Here is a 15,736-nt window from a genome sequence, read left to right as displayed (position 1 = left end):
AGTAACTGAACTCCATGATTAACATTTCCCATCAGCCACCACCTTCTGTCTTCTTTCAGCTAGTCAATTTCTGATCCAAACTGCTAAATCACCCTCAATCCCATGCCTCCATATTTTGTGCAATCCCCTACTGTGGGGAACCTTATCAAATGCATTACTGAAATCCATAAGCACCACATAAACCGCTTTACCCTCATTCACCTGTCTGGTCACCATCTCAAAGACCTCAGTAAGGTTGGTGAGGCATGATATACTCTTCACAAAACTATGTTGACTATCCCTAATCAAATTATTCCTCTCAAGATGATTATAATTCTTATCTCTTATAACCTTTTCCAACAGTTGACCCACAACTGAAGTAAGGCTCACTGGTCTTTAAATACCAGGGTTGTCTCTACTCCCCTTCTTGAACATTTGATATCCTCCAGTCTTCTGGCACTATTCTTGTAGATAACGACGACATAAAGATCAAAGCCAAAGACTCTGCAATCTCCTCCCTGGCTTTCCAGAGAATTTTAGGATAAATCCCATCCGGCCCAGGGGACTTACCTATGTTCACACTATCCAGAATTGCTAACACTTCCTCCTTGTGAACCTCAATCCCAGCTAGTCTAGAAGGCTATATCCTTGTATTCTCCTCAACAACATTGTTTTTTTCCAGTGTGAATACAGATGAAAAATATTCCATTAGCACCTCCCCTATCTCCTCGGACTCCATGCACAACTTCCCACTACTATCCTTGATTGGCCCTAATTTTTCTCTCATCATTCTTTTATTCCTGATATATCTATGTTAAAAATCACACAACACCAGGTTATTGTGTGATTTTTAACTTTGTATACCCCAGTCCAATACGGCATCTCCAAATCATGATACATCTATGGAAAACCTTAGGGTTTTCCATGATCCTTTTTGCAAACAACTTCTCGTGTCCCCTCCTGGCTCTTCTTAGCTCTCTCTTTAAGTCTTTCTGGGCTAACTTGAAACTCTCAAGCGCCCTAACTGAGTCTTCACATCTCAGCCTAACATCAGCCTTGTTCTCCCTCTTGACAAGAGATTCAACTTCTTTAGTAAACCACGGCTCCCTCGCTCAACCACTTCCTCCCAGTCTGACAGGTTCATACTTATCAAGGACATGCAGTGGCTGTTCCTTAAATAAGCTCCACATTTCAATTGCGGCCACATCCTGCAGTTTCCTTTCCCATCCCATGCATCCTAAATCTTGCCATTATAATTGACTTTCCCCCAGCAATAACTCCTGCCCTGTGTTATATCCCTATCCTGAATATTCTGAATCATTAATCTTGTTTTATTAGCCATAGTTGCTGATTGCCCTGCAAAGTATTTTCAGCATTTCTGTCTTTCTTTTAAATTTTCAGCATTTGCAATGTTTTGATTTTGGATTCATTTCAAATTTCCACTTTGTGTTCCATTGCTAATTTTATATTATGCAATTTTGTATTTTGCTAACAGAGGTTACAATCCCTTACATCTAGTTACATCTACATCTCAAGTTCAACTCCTTTTGAAAGTTTATTAACTTAATTAAATATTCTCAATCACGGTCTCCATTTCTTCATTAAAAATGAGGTTAAGTTAATCAAAATCCTGATCCGCATTGGTTGAACTGGAATGACTTCTTTGCTTTTGGCAATCTGTGCTGCTTTTGATTTATTAAGCATATTTTATCAAACAGCAATTCATTTTATCTAAGATCAAATGTGACTTGCATCATTTTTTTAACAGATCCCGTCAAGGAAGCCTCCAGGAGGAGAGCAACCCCCCTGGACTAAAAGGTACAATTTATCACATGTGGGATAATCCATATGGCTGAAATTTTCCTTGTTGGAGGGTAACTATAGGTACAGGTATGTCAGCAGTCAACTAAATTGCTGGTCCCATTGCTGGGGAAACTCAACATATTGTACACCAATCACTTGATTAAGACTTGACTGGTAAGCTTAAATGAGCTTCTTGGCAAATCGTGGACCTTGTCAATGGTGTCTTGTCTAACCAGAAACTGCTGGCCAGTTAATGAGTGGGAGATTCTGTGGCCTAAGGATTCTTGGTCCATTCTTACTCTTCAAGGGATCAAATGGCAAAAGGTCAGCCTTTTCATTTTCATTCTTACAAGCTGGGAGTCATAAGAGGGTCATATATAGTATAAACTCACAGATACTGATTCCCTCTTTTTAAAAACAAAGAATTGTGAATGCTGGAGATCTGAAGGAAAGTAGAAATTGCTGGAGAAACTCAGCAGAACTGGCAGCATCTGTGGAGAGAAAGCAGAGTAAACATTTTGGATCCAGTAATCTTTCTTTAGAACTCCCTCTTTCTTTCTCGGCAACATTTGTGATTTTGGTAATGTGCTTTTCGTTCAAATCAAAGATTGCCACTACTATATTTGTGACATAGGCAACTTCCTCGCTCCTGTGGGGGCATGTAATGAATTGTGTAATGCAGCTGAAAGATTTTTTTAAATGGTGGTAGATATTTATCAGAGATGGATTTCCGACCACAACCTGTTCCAGCTCCTAAACTGCATGTATCTATCTCCATAACATTATCTTATTTTGTTCTTGTATCCGATTGTCACCTGTAGAATATCTTTATTATCTCAAAACATGACTTCAATTCTAAATGCAAGTTAATTAAAACACTGCTGTCCATGGTGTAGCTCTCACCAAAGCTAGTTCATACAGCAGCATTTCTGGAAACCCCTAAATTCTAAAACTCTTATATTAGTTTTCTAATCCTTCCAATAACTTATCTGTTTTTGCCTCTAAAATCTCAATCATCCTTACAACCTTTCAAAAACACTGTAACTCTAACATGTGACTTATAGAGTCATAGAGACATACATCATGGAAACAGGCACTACACTCTAACTTGTCCATGCCAATCAGTTATCCTAAACTGAACTAGTCCCAGTTGCCTGCATTTGGCCCATAGCCCTCTAAACCTTTCCAATTCATGTAATTGTCCAAATGTCTTTTAAATGTTGTACAGGTATCCCCCACTTTTCGAATATTCACTTTACGCCACTTTGTTTTTATGAAAGAACCTACATTAGTACCTGTTCTTGCAAATCCAGGAAGGGTTTTCACTTTTATGAAAATGGTGAAACCTTTCCCATATAAATCATGCATCTTCGCTTTATGCTATTTTCAGCTTACGAAAGGTTTCCTGGGAACACTCTACTTTTGGATAGTGGGGAGTACCTGCAACTGTATCCATCCTTTGCTCTGGAATTGCCTTCTAACTTTCTAACTGCATTCTAACTTTCTGTCTCTCCAACTTTCTACCTCACCACCTTCCTATCTCTTAACCTTACCTATTTAAAGTGATAGAGTCACATAGATATACAGCATGGAAACAGTGCCTTCAATCCAGCTCATCCATGCCGACCAGATATACTAGATATATCTAGTCACATTTCCCAGCATTTGGCCCAAATCCCTCTCAACCCTTCCTATTGATATATCCATCTAGATGCCTTTTTAAATGTTGTAATTTACCAGCCTCCACCACTTCCTCTGGCAGCTCATTCACTTCATGCACTACCCTCTGCATGAAAAAGGTCCCTTTTGAATCTTTTTCCGCTCACCTTAAATGTATGCCTTCTAGTTTTGGACTCCTCCACCTGAAGGAAAAGACCTTGTCTATTTGCCTTACCATGCCCCTATAAAGTCACCCCTCAACCTCCGACACTACAGGGAAAATAGCCCCAGTGTAATCAGCTTCTCCTTATAGCTCAAACCTTCCTAGCAATATCTTTGTAAATCTTTCCTGCATCCTTTTAAGTTTCACAAGATTCTTCCTATAGTAGGGAGACCAGAATTGCATGCAGTATTCCAATAGATTAGATAGTGATCTAATCAATGTGCTGTCCAACTGCAACATTTTCTCCAACTCTCCACTTCTCAATCGCTCTTCCCTCCCTAATGACGCCTGAATTTTTGGTTGTCTGTCCTAATATCTCCTTTCTATTGCTTCTGTAAAACCCAGATGAATTCCACGTTTGACTCTGGATGAACTCTTGGAAAGCACTCACAAAATATTACCACATGAAATGTGTTTTGTAAAACAAAACAGTTACTGCCTAAACAAAACCCACGGTTGCTGGAAATCAGAAATAAAAATGGAAGTTGCTTGAAATTGCTTGAAAAGCTCAGCAGGTCTGGAGCATCTGTGGAGAGAAAGCCAAATTAATGTTTGGATCTGAATTAATGTTTCTGATAAAAGGTTCAGAATGTTCTGAAGAAGGGTCACTGGACCCATAATGTTAATTGTGCTTTCTTTCCACAGATGTTGCAGACCAGCTGAGTTTTTCCAGTAATTTATGTTTTTAGTTTTGGAAGTTGCTATTGTGCTTTTGAGGGCTGTCACTGACTTTGTTGAAAGTCTGTCTCTGGTTTGCCTACAGGGCTGAATGCTAAGAACAGTTTTGAAGATGATTTGAGTCTGGGAGCCGAGGGTGAGTGATATTTTCTTTGTCCTGAAGATATTGCTGTATCAAATGATCAGGGCATTTACTAAACTTACTAACCTCAGCATCTTTTTGATTTTAAGTTAAATCAATTCCATACTTACAAACACTGTACTTCTAAGCTCCATCATTCTTTAAAAACACTGAAAATTTGCTCTTTAAAAGTTGTTGCTTTGTCACTTCTGTTCCATTACCTGAATTTTCCTTTTTTACTTCACCCACTCACCTTCTTAAAGTTTTTTTTTGCAGCTTCAGATTGTTTCTACAGCTGCTGTTACAAGTGCTCAATATACATTTCTCAAAACTGCCAAATATCACACCTGTGGCAATTATTATCCTACATCTGTGCCTTTTTACACATTGTAACAATTTCATATACCAGGTTAATGAATGTTCTATTAATATAAAGATGTTTCAATTGGGACGATCCTGCTTTTCATAATAGTGGGTTGAACTCAAATCAACAATTTTTAATGTTTTGAAGGAATGCAGAAACACATTCAAACGTGGCAAATCCATATAGTTTATCCACCTTTATGTATTGTTTCCAGTGCTGCAAGTTTTCCACAGCAGTTCAAAGTCAAGACAAATCATTGAACTGCACATTGTGTGTCTGGGTTTGCTGGCCTCTGCCATCTAGAACATAGAACATAGAACAATACAGCGCAGAACAAGCCCTTCGGCCCTTGATGTTGCGCTGACCTGTGAACTATTCTCAGAATTTGTTTAGGTTCAGTTCCAAGGTTTCATGGAATTTTAGGTGGCAAGGTCTGTGTGATTTTTGAAAAATGTAAATTACAAATGGGTTTGATGCAGGACCTACTTCACAGTTTCAAATCATGGCTTATTTTAAGTTGAAACTTCCTTGTTGAGGACTTAGCCCCTAAGAGTTCTGATTCCTCAGTAACTGCTTCTCCTGTATCAATGAACGCGAGCACTTTGTTCCATTTTAAGTAAAATCAGTACCATACTCAAACACGTAACTACTGAATAAAATCTGAAAGAACTGTGGATGCTGTAAATCAGAAACAAAAACAGAAATTGCTGGAAAAGCTCAGCAGGTCTGTGGAGAGAAATCAAAGTTAACGTTTTGGATCCAGTGACCCTTTCTCAGAACTGATGTTAGCTAGAAAAAAGTTGATTTTTATGCCAAAGATAAGATGTGGGGGAGGGAGATAAGGAGTAAATGGTGATAGATCCCAGAGAGTGAGAGATATAGGAGCGTAATGAGACCATTCAGCTCGCTGATTCTTAATTATAGCTGAGATGTTTCTCAAGCCCATTCTCCTTCCTTCAACCACTTACTAATGAAGAATCTATCTATCCCCATCTTAAATATACTGAAAGGCTTGACTTCCACAGCTTTCTGCAGCGATCAGTTCTACAGATTGACATCTTTCTTGCTGAAGAAATTCCTCCTCATATCAGTTCTAAAGAGTCGTCTCTTCACTCTGAGGCTGTGCCCTGGGTCCTGTTCTCTCCTACTAGTGGAAACATCTCCATATCCATTTGATCCATGCCTCTCAGTGTTCTGTAAATTTCAGTGAGATTCATCCTCATCCTTCTAAACTCCATTGAGTACAGAGCCAGAATCTTCATATGACAAACCGTCAGCTCTGAGATCATCCTTTTAAATATCTTCTGGACCCCTTTGAATGCCAGTATACCTTCCTTAGATTTGGGGCCCAAACCTGCTCACAGTATTCTAAATGTTGTCTGACCAGAGCTTTATACAGCCTCAGCAGTTCATCTCTGCTCTTGTATTCTAGCCCTCTTGAAATGAATGCCCATTGAGGTTGTATGTTAATCTTAAGAGAATCCTGAAGTAGGTGTCCCAAGGCCCTTTGTGCTTCAGATTCCCAAAGCCTTTTCCTGTTTAAAAAATAGCCTATGCATCTAATCTTCCTTCCAAAGGACATGAGCTCACACTTTCCCACATTATATTCCAACTATCACTTATTTGTCCACTCTCCAAGTAGACTCACCAATTTTAAGGGCATTTAAATGGTCATTGGATAGACATATGGATAATAATGGAATAGTATAGTTAGATTGGCTTCAGATTTGTTTCACAGATTGGCACAACACTGAGGGCCAAAGGGCCTGTTCTATGTTCTGTATTCTATAGCGTCCCCACTCCCTCAACTCTTCACGTCCTTCTACCTATCTTTGTGATCTGCAAACCTAGCGACAATATCCTCAGTTATCATCTATCAGGGTTGTGTCAGAGGTTGGCCAAACAAAGACTTGACTGTGAAAATGTATTTTAAACATGGACAGTTTTTTAAACTAATTGATGACTAGTCATTCCAGCTTCACAATGTGGCATCAACCATGCACACTTGGGCATAACCAATTGCTCACTTTTTAAAATTCAGTCATGGGACATTTATTGCAATGACTAGGCCAGCAATTATTGAGAAGGCAGTAGTGAGCTGCCTTCTTGAACCACTTCAATCTCTGGACTATTAGTAGTCCCACAATTCCACGAGGGACAGAATTCCAGATCGTTCACCCAATGACGTTGAAGATTTGGCAATATATTTCCAACCGAGGATTGTGAATAGGATGGAAGGGAACTTGCAGATAATGGTGATCCCATGCATCTGCTTTGATTGTCTTTCAACATGGAAGAGATCATGGGCTTGGACTCTGCAGTATAAGAAACTTTGTGAACTTTTGCAGTGTATCTTATGGATGGTACACGCTGCTGCTACAGTTGAGCATTGGTGGTGGATGTGGTATCAATCAAATGATGATCAAGAATAGATTAACAAGATACTAATGGGCCAGGTTGGATTTGTCCTGCTTTTTTGTTACAGAACTGGCAATTTTCCATTTTGTTGAGTAGATGCCTGTGTTGTAGCAGTACTGGAACAGCTTGACAAGGGATGCAGTATGTTCTGGAGCACAAGACTTCAGTACTATTGCCAGAGTGTTGGCAGGACCCACAGCCTTTGCAGTATCCAGTGTCTGTAACTGTTTCTTTGTCCTAGATTGTGGCAAGATGGCAATTGCTTGGCATTTGTGAGATGCAAACATTACTTACCAATTTTCAACCTCAGCTTGGCTATTGTCTAGGTCTTGGTGCATTTGGAAATCGACTCTCAGTATTAGGGCAGTAGGGTGGCTCAGTGGTTAACACTACTACCTCACAGTGCCAGAGATCTGGGTTCAATTCCACAGTCAGGTGACTGTACGGGGTTTTCACATTCTGCCCATGTCTGTGTGTGTTTCCTCCAAGAATGTGCAGGTTAGGTGGATTGGCCATTCTAAATTACCCACAATGTCCAGGGATGTGCAGTTAAGTGGGTTAGCCATGGGAAATACAAGGTTGCAAGGATGGCATGGTGGCTCAATGGTTAGCACTGCTGCTCACAGTGCCAGGGACATGGGTTCAATTCCAGCCTCAGGTGGCTGTGTTTGCACATTCTCCCCATGTCTGCGTGGGGATGCTCTGGTTTTCTGCCACAATGCAAAGATATGTCTGTTAGGTGCATTAGTCAGGGGTAAATATAGAGTAGGTTACTTGGCAGGTTACTCTTTGAAGGGTCTGTGTAGAGGTGTTGTGCTGAAAGGCCTGTTTCCACACTGTAGGGATTCTAAATTCTAATTAGATAGGCTAGGGACCTGAGTCTGGAGGGGATGACTTTTGGAGGGTTGGTGCTGAACTGAGGGGCTGAATGACCTACATGTTGCTGAACACTGTACAATCATCAGTGAACATACACAGTCCTGACATATGATGGAAAGAATATCATTGATGAAACTGTTGAAAACCTTACTAATTAGTTTACTTACAGCATGGAAACAGGCCCTTCGGCCCAACAAGTCCATACTGACCCGCCACCCACCCATACCCCTACACCTAACACTACGGCCAATTTAGCATGGCCAATTCACCTAACCTGCACATTTTTAGACTGTGGGAGGAAACCAGAGCACCTGGAGGAAATCCATGCAGACACGGGGAGAAAGTGCAAATTCCACACAGTCAGTCGTCTGAAGCGGGAATTGAACCCGAGTCTCTGGCGCTGTGAGGCAGCAGTGCTAACCACTGTGCCACTGTGCCGCCCTTTTTTTTTTCACTGTTGCATACACTTTATTTTACAATAATCCATATAATTAACCACTGCAGTATTCAAGTTTGATGATGGAATTTACACTAAGATTTGGAAATATTCAGAAAAGTTTAAAATACAGTTCAATAGCTTTCTGCTGAAGGTAAACGACAGATTTAACAAACAGCCTGATTTATTAACAAAATATCAAAGTGCATTAAACAGAATCCTGGAGAAAACAAGATTGATTTGACATGCATTAAAAGAATTGAAGGGTCAAAATCTAAAACTTCATACCAAAAAAGGTGTGATTTAAAGAAAAAAAACAACAGGATTATTGCAATGCTTTGGGAATTCAGAGCAAATGATTTCTCCCCCCACCCCCACAGTGGAATTCAAAAGAAAAATGTAAGAACAAGACACTTTCAGGAACCAAAGAGAAAATAGGCAATACATATAAGTTGTTCTGTTGTACAAAAGTCAAAAGATTATTGAAAATAGTAGTGCAAGATTTCACAATAAATATTTTCCAGAAAATGTAAACAAATATTTATCTTTTAATATACAATGGAAAAACCAATGTAAAAAGATACTTTCAATGCTGAACACAAATTAGACATTCAGTAAAACATAATAGGCTACAATATGCAACCAGTATTTAAAAAACCAACTGTTATAGAGGTTATCAACATCAAAAGGCAAGATGGATTTCAGTTTTTAAAGTGGCAAATTCACTTTAATGCAAAAAACTTGGGAAGCAAGTGTGTGGCTAGTACAAAGTAATAAACAAAAAAACTTGACTAAAGCTCAGAACAAAAATATTAGTTACACTAGTGAATAAAAGTAGCACTTCAGCAGTCAGCGACATTTTTATGTGCAGCCTAATCTGGTTGAATGCATAAACAACATTAATCTAACCAAGTGACAGCTATTGTATGCCTTTGATCATTCAAAGTCCAAGTGTTAACTGCCAAGCAGAATGACTTCAAAAACATTTAAACAAAGTCACTTATTAAAAAACAGTTTACTTAGAACCTCAAGACAAATGTTAACCATATTACCCATCAGGTAAAACATTAAACTGTTAATCAAGGGAAGAATTTTCTAAACGGACTATCAAAGCCACATTAGTAATTTGCATCATTATATAATGTTAACGTGAAGTTAGGCAAGAATGCAGCACTTTAAAAGACTTCTGTATTTTGATTTATTACTCACTGGTTCGAGACAAAAAAAAGTTTGGTGTCAAAATTGATCAGAACTCATTCTCTCCCTTAGTATTCCATTAATATAACTTTAATTAAACAAACTTAAAAGCAGAAAAAATGGCCTTTAACCCATATTTATTAGTACAAGGTCAAGATGATGTTGAGCATTATTTTAACAGGTACACAAGGAATCAAATGCACAACTCAAAATGCAAAATATATCTATAGGTGATAACTTAGGTTTACTCCTTAACCCAAAGTATGCAATAATACTGCTTGACTTTTGTCTGAACAAATTTAACGTCACCTTATGTGCACATTTATCAATAAAGATTAGTTTTAAATATTTAGTTTCAACTGACCATTCTGGATTATGAGAAAACTATATAACACTTATCATAAATCACTAATATTTATACTGCAATTTAATTAAAGTTACAAAACATTGCACCAGTCACTGAAATTGAGTTTTATCAGTTTACAATGTTAGAGATTTGCCTTTTGGTAGAAGTTTCTCCATGGTAATATGGCTTCACATCAGTTGATCCCACTCTAACCCAATTGAGAATAGTTACTGAACATAAGCAAAGCATAGCATTAATTTTGATCCTGCACAAATCTGAATGCCCAGTCGCAAGTTTTATTTTCATTTCCATTGAGATTAAAAGGACTTGATCCCACTTCTAACAAAAGGTAATTTCACTTGTCATCATATTGCCAGTAAGTCAGGAGAAAAAAACACACATTTGCAAAGTTGATTTCACTGTTCAACTGATGACTTCCTGAGTTGTGTGATTTCACTTTGTGCAAATTCCATTGATTAGGCTCAATTTTCATTGTGCAGTCAGAAACTCTTGAGAAACCTTGAGAAACTCTTCCAAGATGCCCTGGAGCTAAGCTGACTAACATCTAACAATTACAAACATTTTCTTTTGCTTTAGGTTTGGATTTAACAAGCAGACCAGTACCCTCCACCGCCAACCCCTCCCCCCCACCACCCCATCCCCCCAATTTCTATTTATTCCAGATTTGCTTCTTGATGCTATACTCAGTCAAATGCAGCCTTGATGTGAAATTCTGCTGTTTGTTCATGTTTGAACCAAAACTGTAATGAGGTCAGGAGAGGCCCTGGCAGATTTCAAAGTGGCCATCTGTGAGGGGGTTATTGCTAAAGAGGTACTGTTTGATGATAGAACATAGAACATTAAACATTACAGCGCAGTACAGGCCGTTCGGCCCTCGATGTTGCACCGACCTGTGAAACCAATCTGAAGCCTATCTATCCTACACTATTCCATTTTCATCCATATTTTTATTCAATGGCCATTTAAATGCCCTTAAAGTTGGTGAATCTACTACTGTTGCAAGCAGGCCATTGCACGCCCCTACTACTCTCTGAGTGAAGAAACTAACTCTGAAATCTGTCCTATATCTATCATCCCTCAATTTAAAGCTATGTCCCCTTGTGCTAGCCATCAGCATCCAAGGAAAAAGGCTCTAACTGTCCACCCTATCTACTCCTCTCAACCTTCTTCTCTCTTAGAAAAACAGCCTCAAGTCCCTCAGACCTTTCTCGTAAGACCTTCTCCATGCCAGGCAATATCCTGGTAAATCTCCTCTGAACCCTTTCCAGAGCTTCCACATCCTTCCTATGGTGACTAGAACTGTCTGTAAATTGTATGCAATTGCACTGATGATGACACCTTCCATCACTTTACTGATGATCAAGAATAGACTAGGAGTAGTAATTGGCCAAGCTGAATTTGTCTTGGTTTTTGTACAGGACAGGCAATTCTCTATCTTATTGAGTAGATGCATATGTAGTAGCAGTGCTGGAAGCTTGGCTGGGGGTGCAGCAAGTTTTGGAGCACAAGAATATTGCCAAGGCCTTTTTAGTATCTAGTGTCTCCAATTGAATTGACTAATAATCGGTATCCATGATGCTGGGACCTCTGGAGGAGGCTGAGGTGGATCATCCAATCACCATCTTTGGCTAAAGAATATTACAAATGCTTCAGCCCTATGTTTTGCATTGACATGCTGGGCTCTTCCACCATTATGGATGTGGAGATGTGTGGACCCTCTTCCTCCAATAAGTTATTTAATTGTCCACAATGTTCATGATACAATATAGCAGAACCACAGAGCATAGAACTGATTTGTTGGTTGTGGAATTGCTTAACTCTGTCACTTGCCGCTTTTGCTGTTTAACATGTCTGTATTACAGGCCTTCCAACAGTGAGCGTGAGGTAAAAGAACAAATAGGTAAACAGATTATGGAAAGATGTAGAGACAATAGGGTAGTGGTGATAAGAGATTTTAATTTACCCAACATTAACTGGGATACACTTAGCATCAGAGGTCTGGATGGATAGAATCTGTAAAAAGCGTCCAGGAGAGTCTTCTAGAGCAGTATGTCAATAGTCCGACGAGGGAAGGGGCTGTATTGGACTGGGGAATGAGCCAGGACAGGTGGTACAAGTTGCAGTGGGGGATTTCTTTGGGAACACTGACCACAATTCAGTAAGTTTTAGAATACTCGTAGATAAAGAAGAGAGTGGTCCTAAGGGAAGAGTACTAAACAGGGCCAAGGCCAATTATATAAAAATTAGGCAGGAGCTCGGAAATGTTGATTGGGAACAGCTATTTGAAGGGAAGTCGATATTTGATATGTGGGAGGATTTCAAAGATAGGTTAAAGATAATGCAGGAAAGGCATGTCCCGTTGAAGGCAAAGGATAGGAAAGGCAAGATTCGTGAACCGTGGATGACAGGAGAAATTGTACGACTAGCCAAGAGGAAAAGGGAAGCATACATAAGGTCTGGGCAGCTAAGTACAGAACGGGCCCTGGAGGAATATCGGAAGAGTAGGACAAGTCTTAAACGAGGAATCAAGCGGCCTAAAAGGAGTCATGAAATAGCTTCAATGAGCAGAATTAAGGAGAATCCCAAAGCATTTTATTCTTTTATAAGAAGCAAGTGGGTAACTAGAGAAAGGATTGGTCCACTAAAGAAAAATGAAGGAAGGCTGTGTGTCGAACCTGAGCGAATGGGTGAGATTCTGAATGATTACTTTGCATTAGTGTTCACTCAGGAGAGGAATATGATGAATGTTGAAATTAGAGATAAAAGTTTGATTAGTCTGGATCATGTTAACATAAGTAGGGAAGATGTGTTGGGAAGGCTAGAGATTATTAAGGCAGACAAATCCCCATGACCGGATGGGATCTATCCTAGCTTGCGAAGGGAGGTGAGAGAGGAAATAGCTAGGACCCTGACAAGTATCTTTGTGGCATTCTTAAATACAGGTGAGGTGCCGGAGGACTGGAGGGTTGCTCATGTTGTCCCCCTGTATAAGAAGGGTAGTAGGAATATTCCAGGTAACTACAGACCAGTGAGCCTGACGTCAGTGGTGGGAAAGTTGCTGGAGAAGGTACTGAGGGATAGGATCTATTTATATTTAGAAAAGAATGCGCTTATGAGTGATAGGCAACATGCCTTAATAGAGTTCTTCGAGGAAGTGACCAAGTTGATAGATGAAAGAAGGGCTGTTGATGTCATATACATGGACTTTAGTAAGGTGTTTGATAAGGTTCCCCATGGTAGACTAATGGAGAAAGTGAAGTCACATGGTGTGCTGGGTGTTCTACCTAGGTGGATAAAGAACTGGTTGAGCAACAGGAGACAGAGAGTAGTAGTTGAAGGGAGTTTCTTGAAATGGAGAAAGGTGACCAGTGGTGTTCCACAGGGGTCAGTATTGTTGTGAAACTTGAAGGGGTTCAGAAAGGATTTACAAGGATGTTGGAGGATTTGAACTATAGAGAAAGACTTAATAGGCTGGGACTGTTTTCCCTGGAGCGTCAGAGCTGAGGGGTGACCTTGCAAAGTCATGAGGGGCATGGATCGGATAAATAGAAAGGTCTTTTCCCTGGTGGGGGAGTCCAGACCGAGAGGACATAGATTTAGGATGAGAAGGGAAAGATATAAAAGGGACCTAAGGGGCAATGTTTTCACACAGAGGGTATTATATGCATGGAATGAGCTGCCAGAGGAAGTGGTGAAGACTGGTATAATTGCAGCATTTAAAAGACTAAATGAATAGGAAGGGTTTAGAGGGATATAGGCCAAATGCTTGCAAATGGCACTAGATTAGGATAGGATATCGTGTAGCTTCACCATGTTGACTGCACATTTTTAGGTATGTGTGGTACTCTTCTTGGCATATCCTGCTGCACTGTTCACTGAGCAGGGTCAGTTCCCTGGTTTGATAGTAATGGTAAAGTGAGGATTATGTTGGGCTATGAGGTTACAGATTATGTTGGAGAACAATTCTGCTGATGACGATGGCCCATAATGCTACATCTGTTTCCATTACTGGAGTGGTGGCCTAGGATCTTGAAGGACCTTGAAGATCTCGTTACTAATTGTGAAGCATGACTGCACTAATCTCGAAGAATCTTATTTCACTGCTATTAATATTGGCTGATGAGGTCGAGTACTCAAAGACACATATGCACAATTAGGATGTAAAAAAATGCCTGGGGAATGATATAACGTAAGGGCTTGAAGGTGTTAATGCTGAAAAGTGTCTTAAGGCAATAATGTCAAATGGACCTGTGAGCAGAAGACATTAGGGTCTTGCAGCAATGAGACTGAGTATCCAGGTCTTCCTCATATTCTCTGTATTAAGATAACTGATAACTAGTTGCTTAGCTGCAATAAACTACTTTCTATTCAATACAAGAGGTTCCTCCAGTTAGATAATTTTCCTCTACCACACTAGACCATGTAAACCTACACTTAAAGAGGTTAGTAACAGCAAACTGACCCAATGATGAGCTGCAAATTTAGTTCGACCTCACATATAACTGTTAGAGAATTCCAATAGTTTATTTCAATGTAAGAATAATGACACAACGTTTACTCACTTATCTTTGTGTTTTCTTTAATTCAGTGCTGGTTAAATCAATGCACTTCAATGGGACTTCATCCCATTCTCCCAGTTCTTTCGCTTACATCACATCTGTTCAGATGATGCCACCTTTCAAAAAAGCATTGCTGACATGGCTTGCTTCTACCAAGACAGTGATATCCCATCCACTGTGATTGACAGGGGCCACACGTGCATCTGACCTATTACCTAGCCCCTTCTCATTGCTCAGTGTGATTGGGTTCCCCTTGTCATCACTTTTCATCCCCCAAGCTTCTGCATTCAAAGGATCATTCTCTGTCATTTCAGACAACTCCAGCAGAACACCACCACCAAACTCATCTTCCCCTCAGTCCCCTGTCCACATTTCACAGGGAACGTTCCCTCTGGGACACCCTTGTCCATGCCATGACTGTCAACACCACTGTCCCTCCCCTCGGCACCTCCCCATATAACCGCAGAAGGTGCTACATCTGTCCTTTCATCTCCTCCCTGATCAACATCCAAGGACCTAAACAGTCTTTCCAGGTTAAGCAGCATTTCATCTATACCTCCTCCAATCTTGTGGATTGTATTCACTGCACTCAATATGGCCGACTCAACATTGGAGAAGCCAAATCCGGACTGGGTGACCACTTTGCAGAACACCTCCAAATCTTGAAGGACCTTGAAGATCTCGTTGCTAATTGTGAAGTATGACTGCACTAATCTCGAAGAATCTTATTTCACTGCTATTAATATTGGCTGATGAGGTTGAGTACTCAAAGACACGTATGCACAATGATGATGGAAAAAAATGCCTGGGGACTAATATAATGTAAGGGCATGAAGGTGTTAATGCTGAAAAGTGTCTTAAGGTGATAATGACATATGGACCTGTGAGCAGAAGACAGTGAGACTGAGTATCCAGGTCCTCGTCATATTCACCTCCAAACCGTGTACAACATGAACTCGACCTTCCTATAGCTGGACATTTTAACACAGCATCCTGCTTGGATGTCTGTACTCGGCATGCTGTGGTGCTCCAATGAATCATAGCACAAACTGA

General features: G+C 40.0%; 1 protein-coding gene across 1 annotated transcript in view; it reads left to right on the top strand.

Annotated features, from left to right (window-relative positions):
- Positions 1–15,736, top strand: part of tespa1 (thymocyte expressed, positive selection associated 1) — a 92,387-nt gene that overhangs the window by 36,389 nt on the left and 40,262 nt on the right. The window contains exons 4-5 of the mRNA XM_072592978.1: positions 1,748–1,797; positions 4,428–4,478. Of these exons, the coding sequence (XP_072449079.1) occupies positions 1,748–1,797; positions 4,428–4,478 (101 nt within the window). The remainder of the gene's footprint in view (positions 1–1,747; positions 1,798–4,427; positions 4,479–15,736) is intronic.

The sequence above is a fragment of the Chiloscyllium punctatum genome, chromosome 23 (assembly GCF_047496795.1).
Source record: "Chiloscyllium punctatum isolate Juve2018m chromosome 23, sChiPun1.3, whole genome shotgun sequence".
In the NCBI taxonomy this organism is placed as follows: domain Eukaryota; kingdom Metazoa; phylum Chordata; class Chondrichthyes; order Orectolobiformes; family Hemiscylliidae; genus Chiloscyllium; species Chiloscyllium punctatum.
The sequence above is the reverse complement of the archived record's forward strand: the minus strand, read 5'-3'. Positions and strand labels throughout refer to the sequence as shown.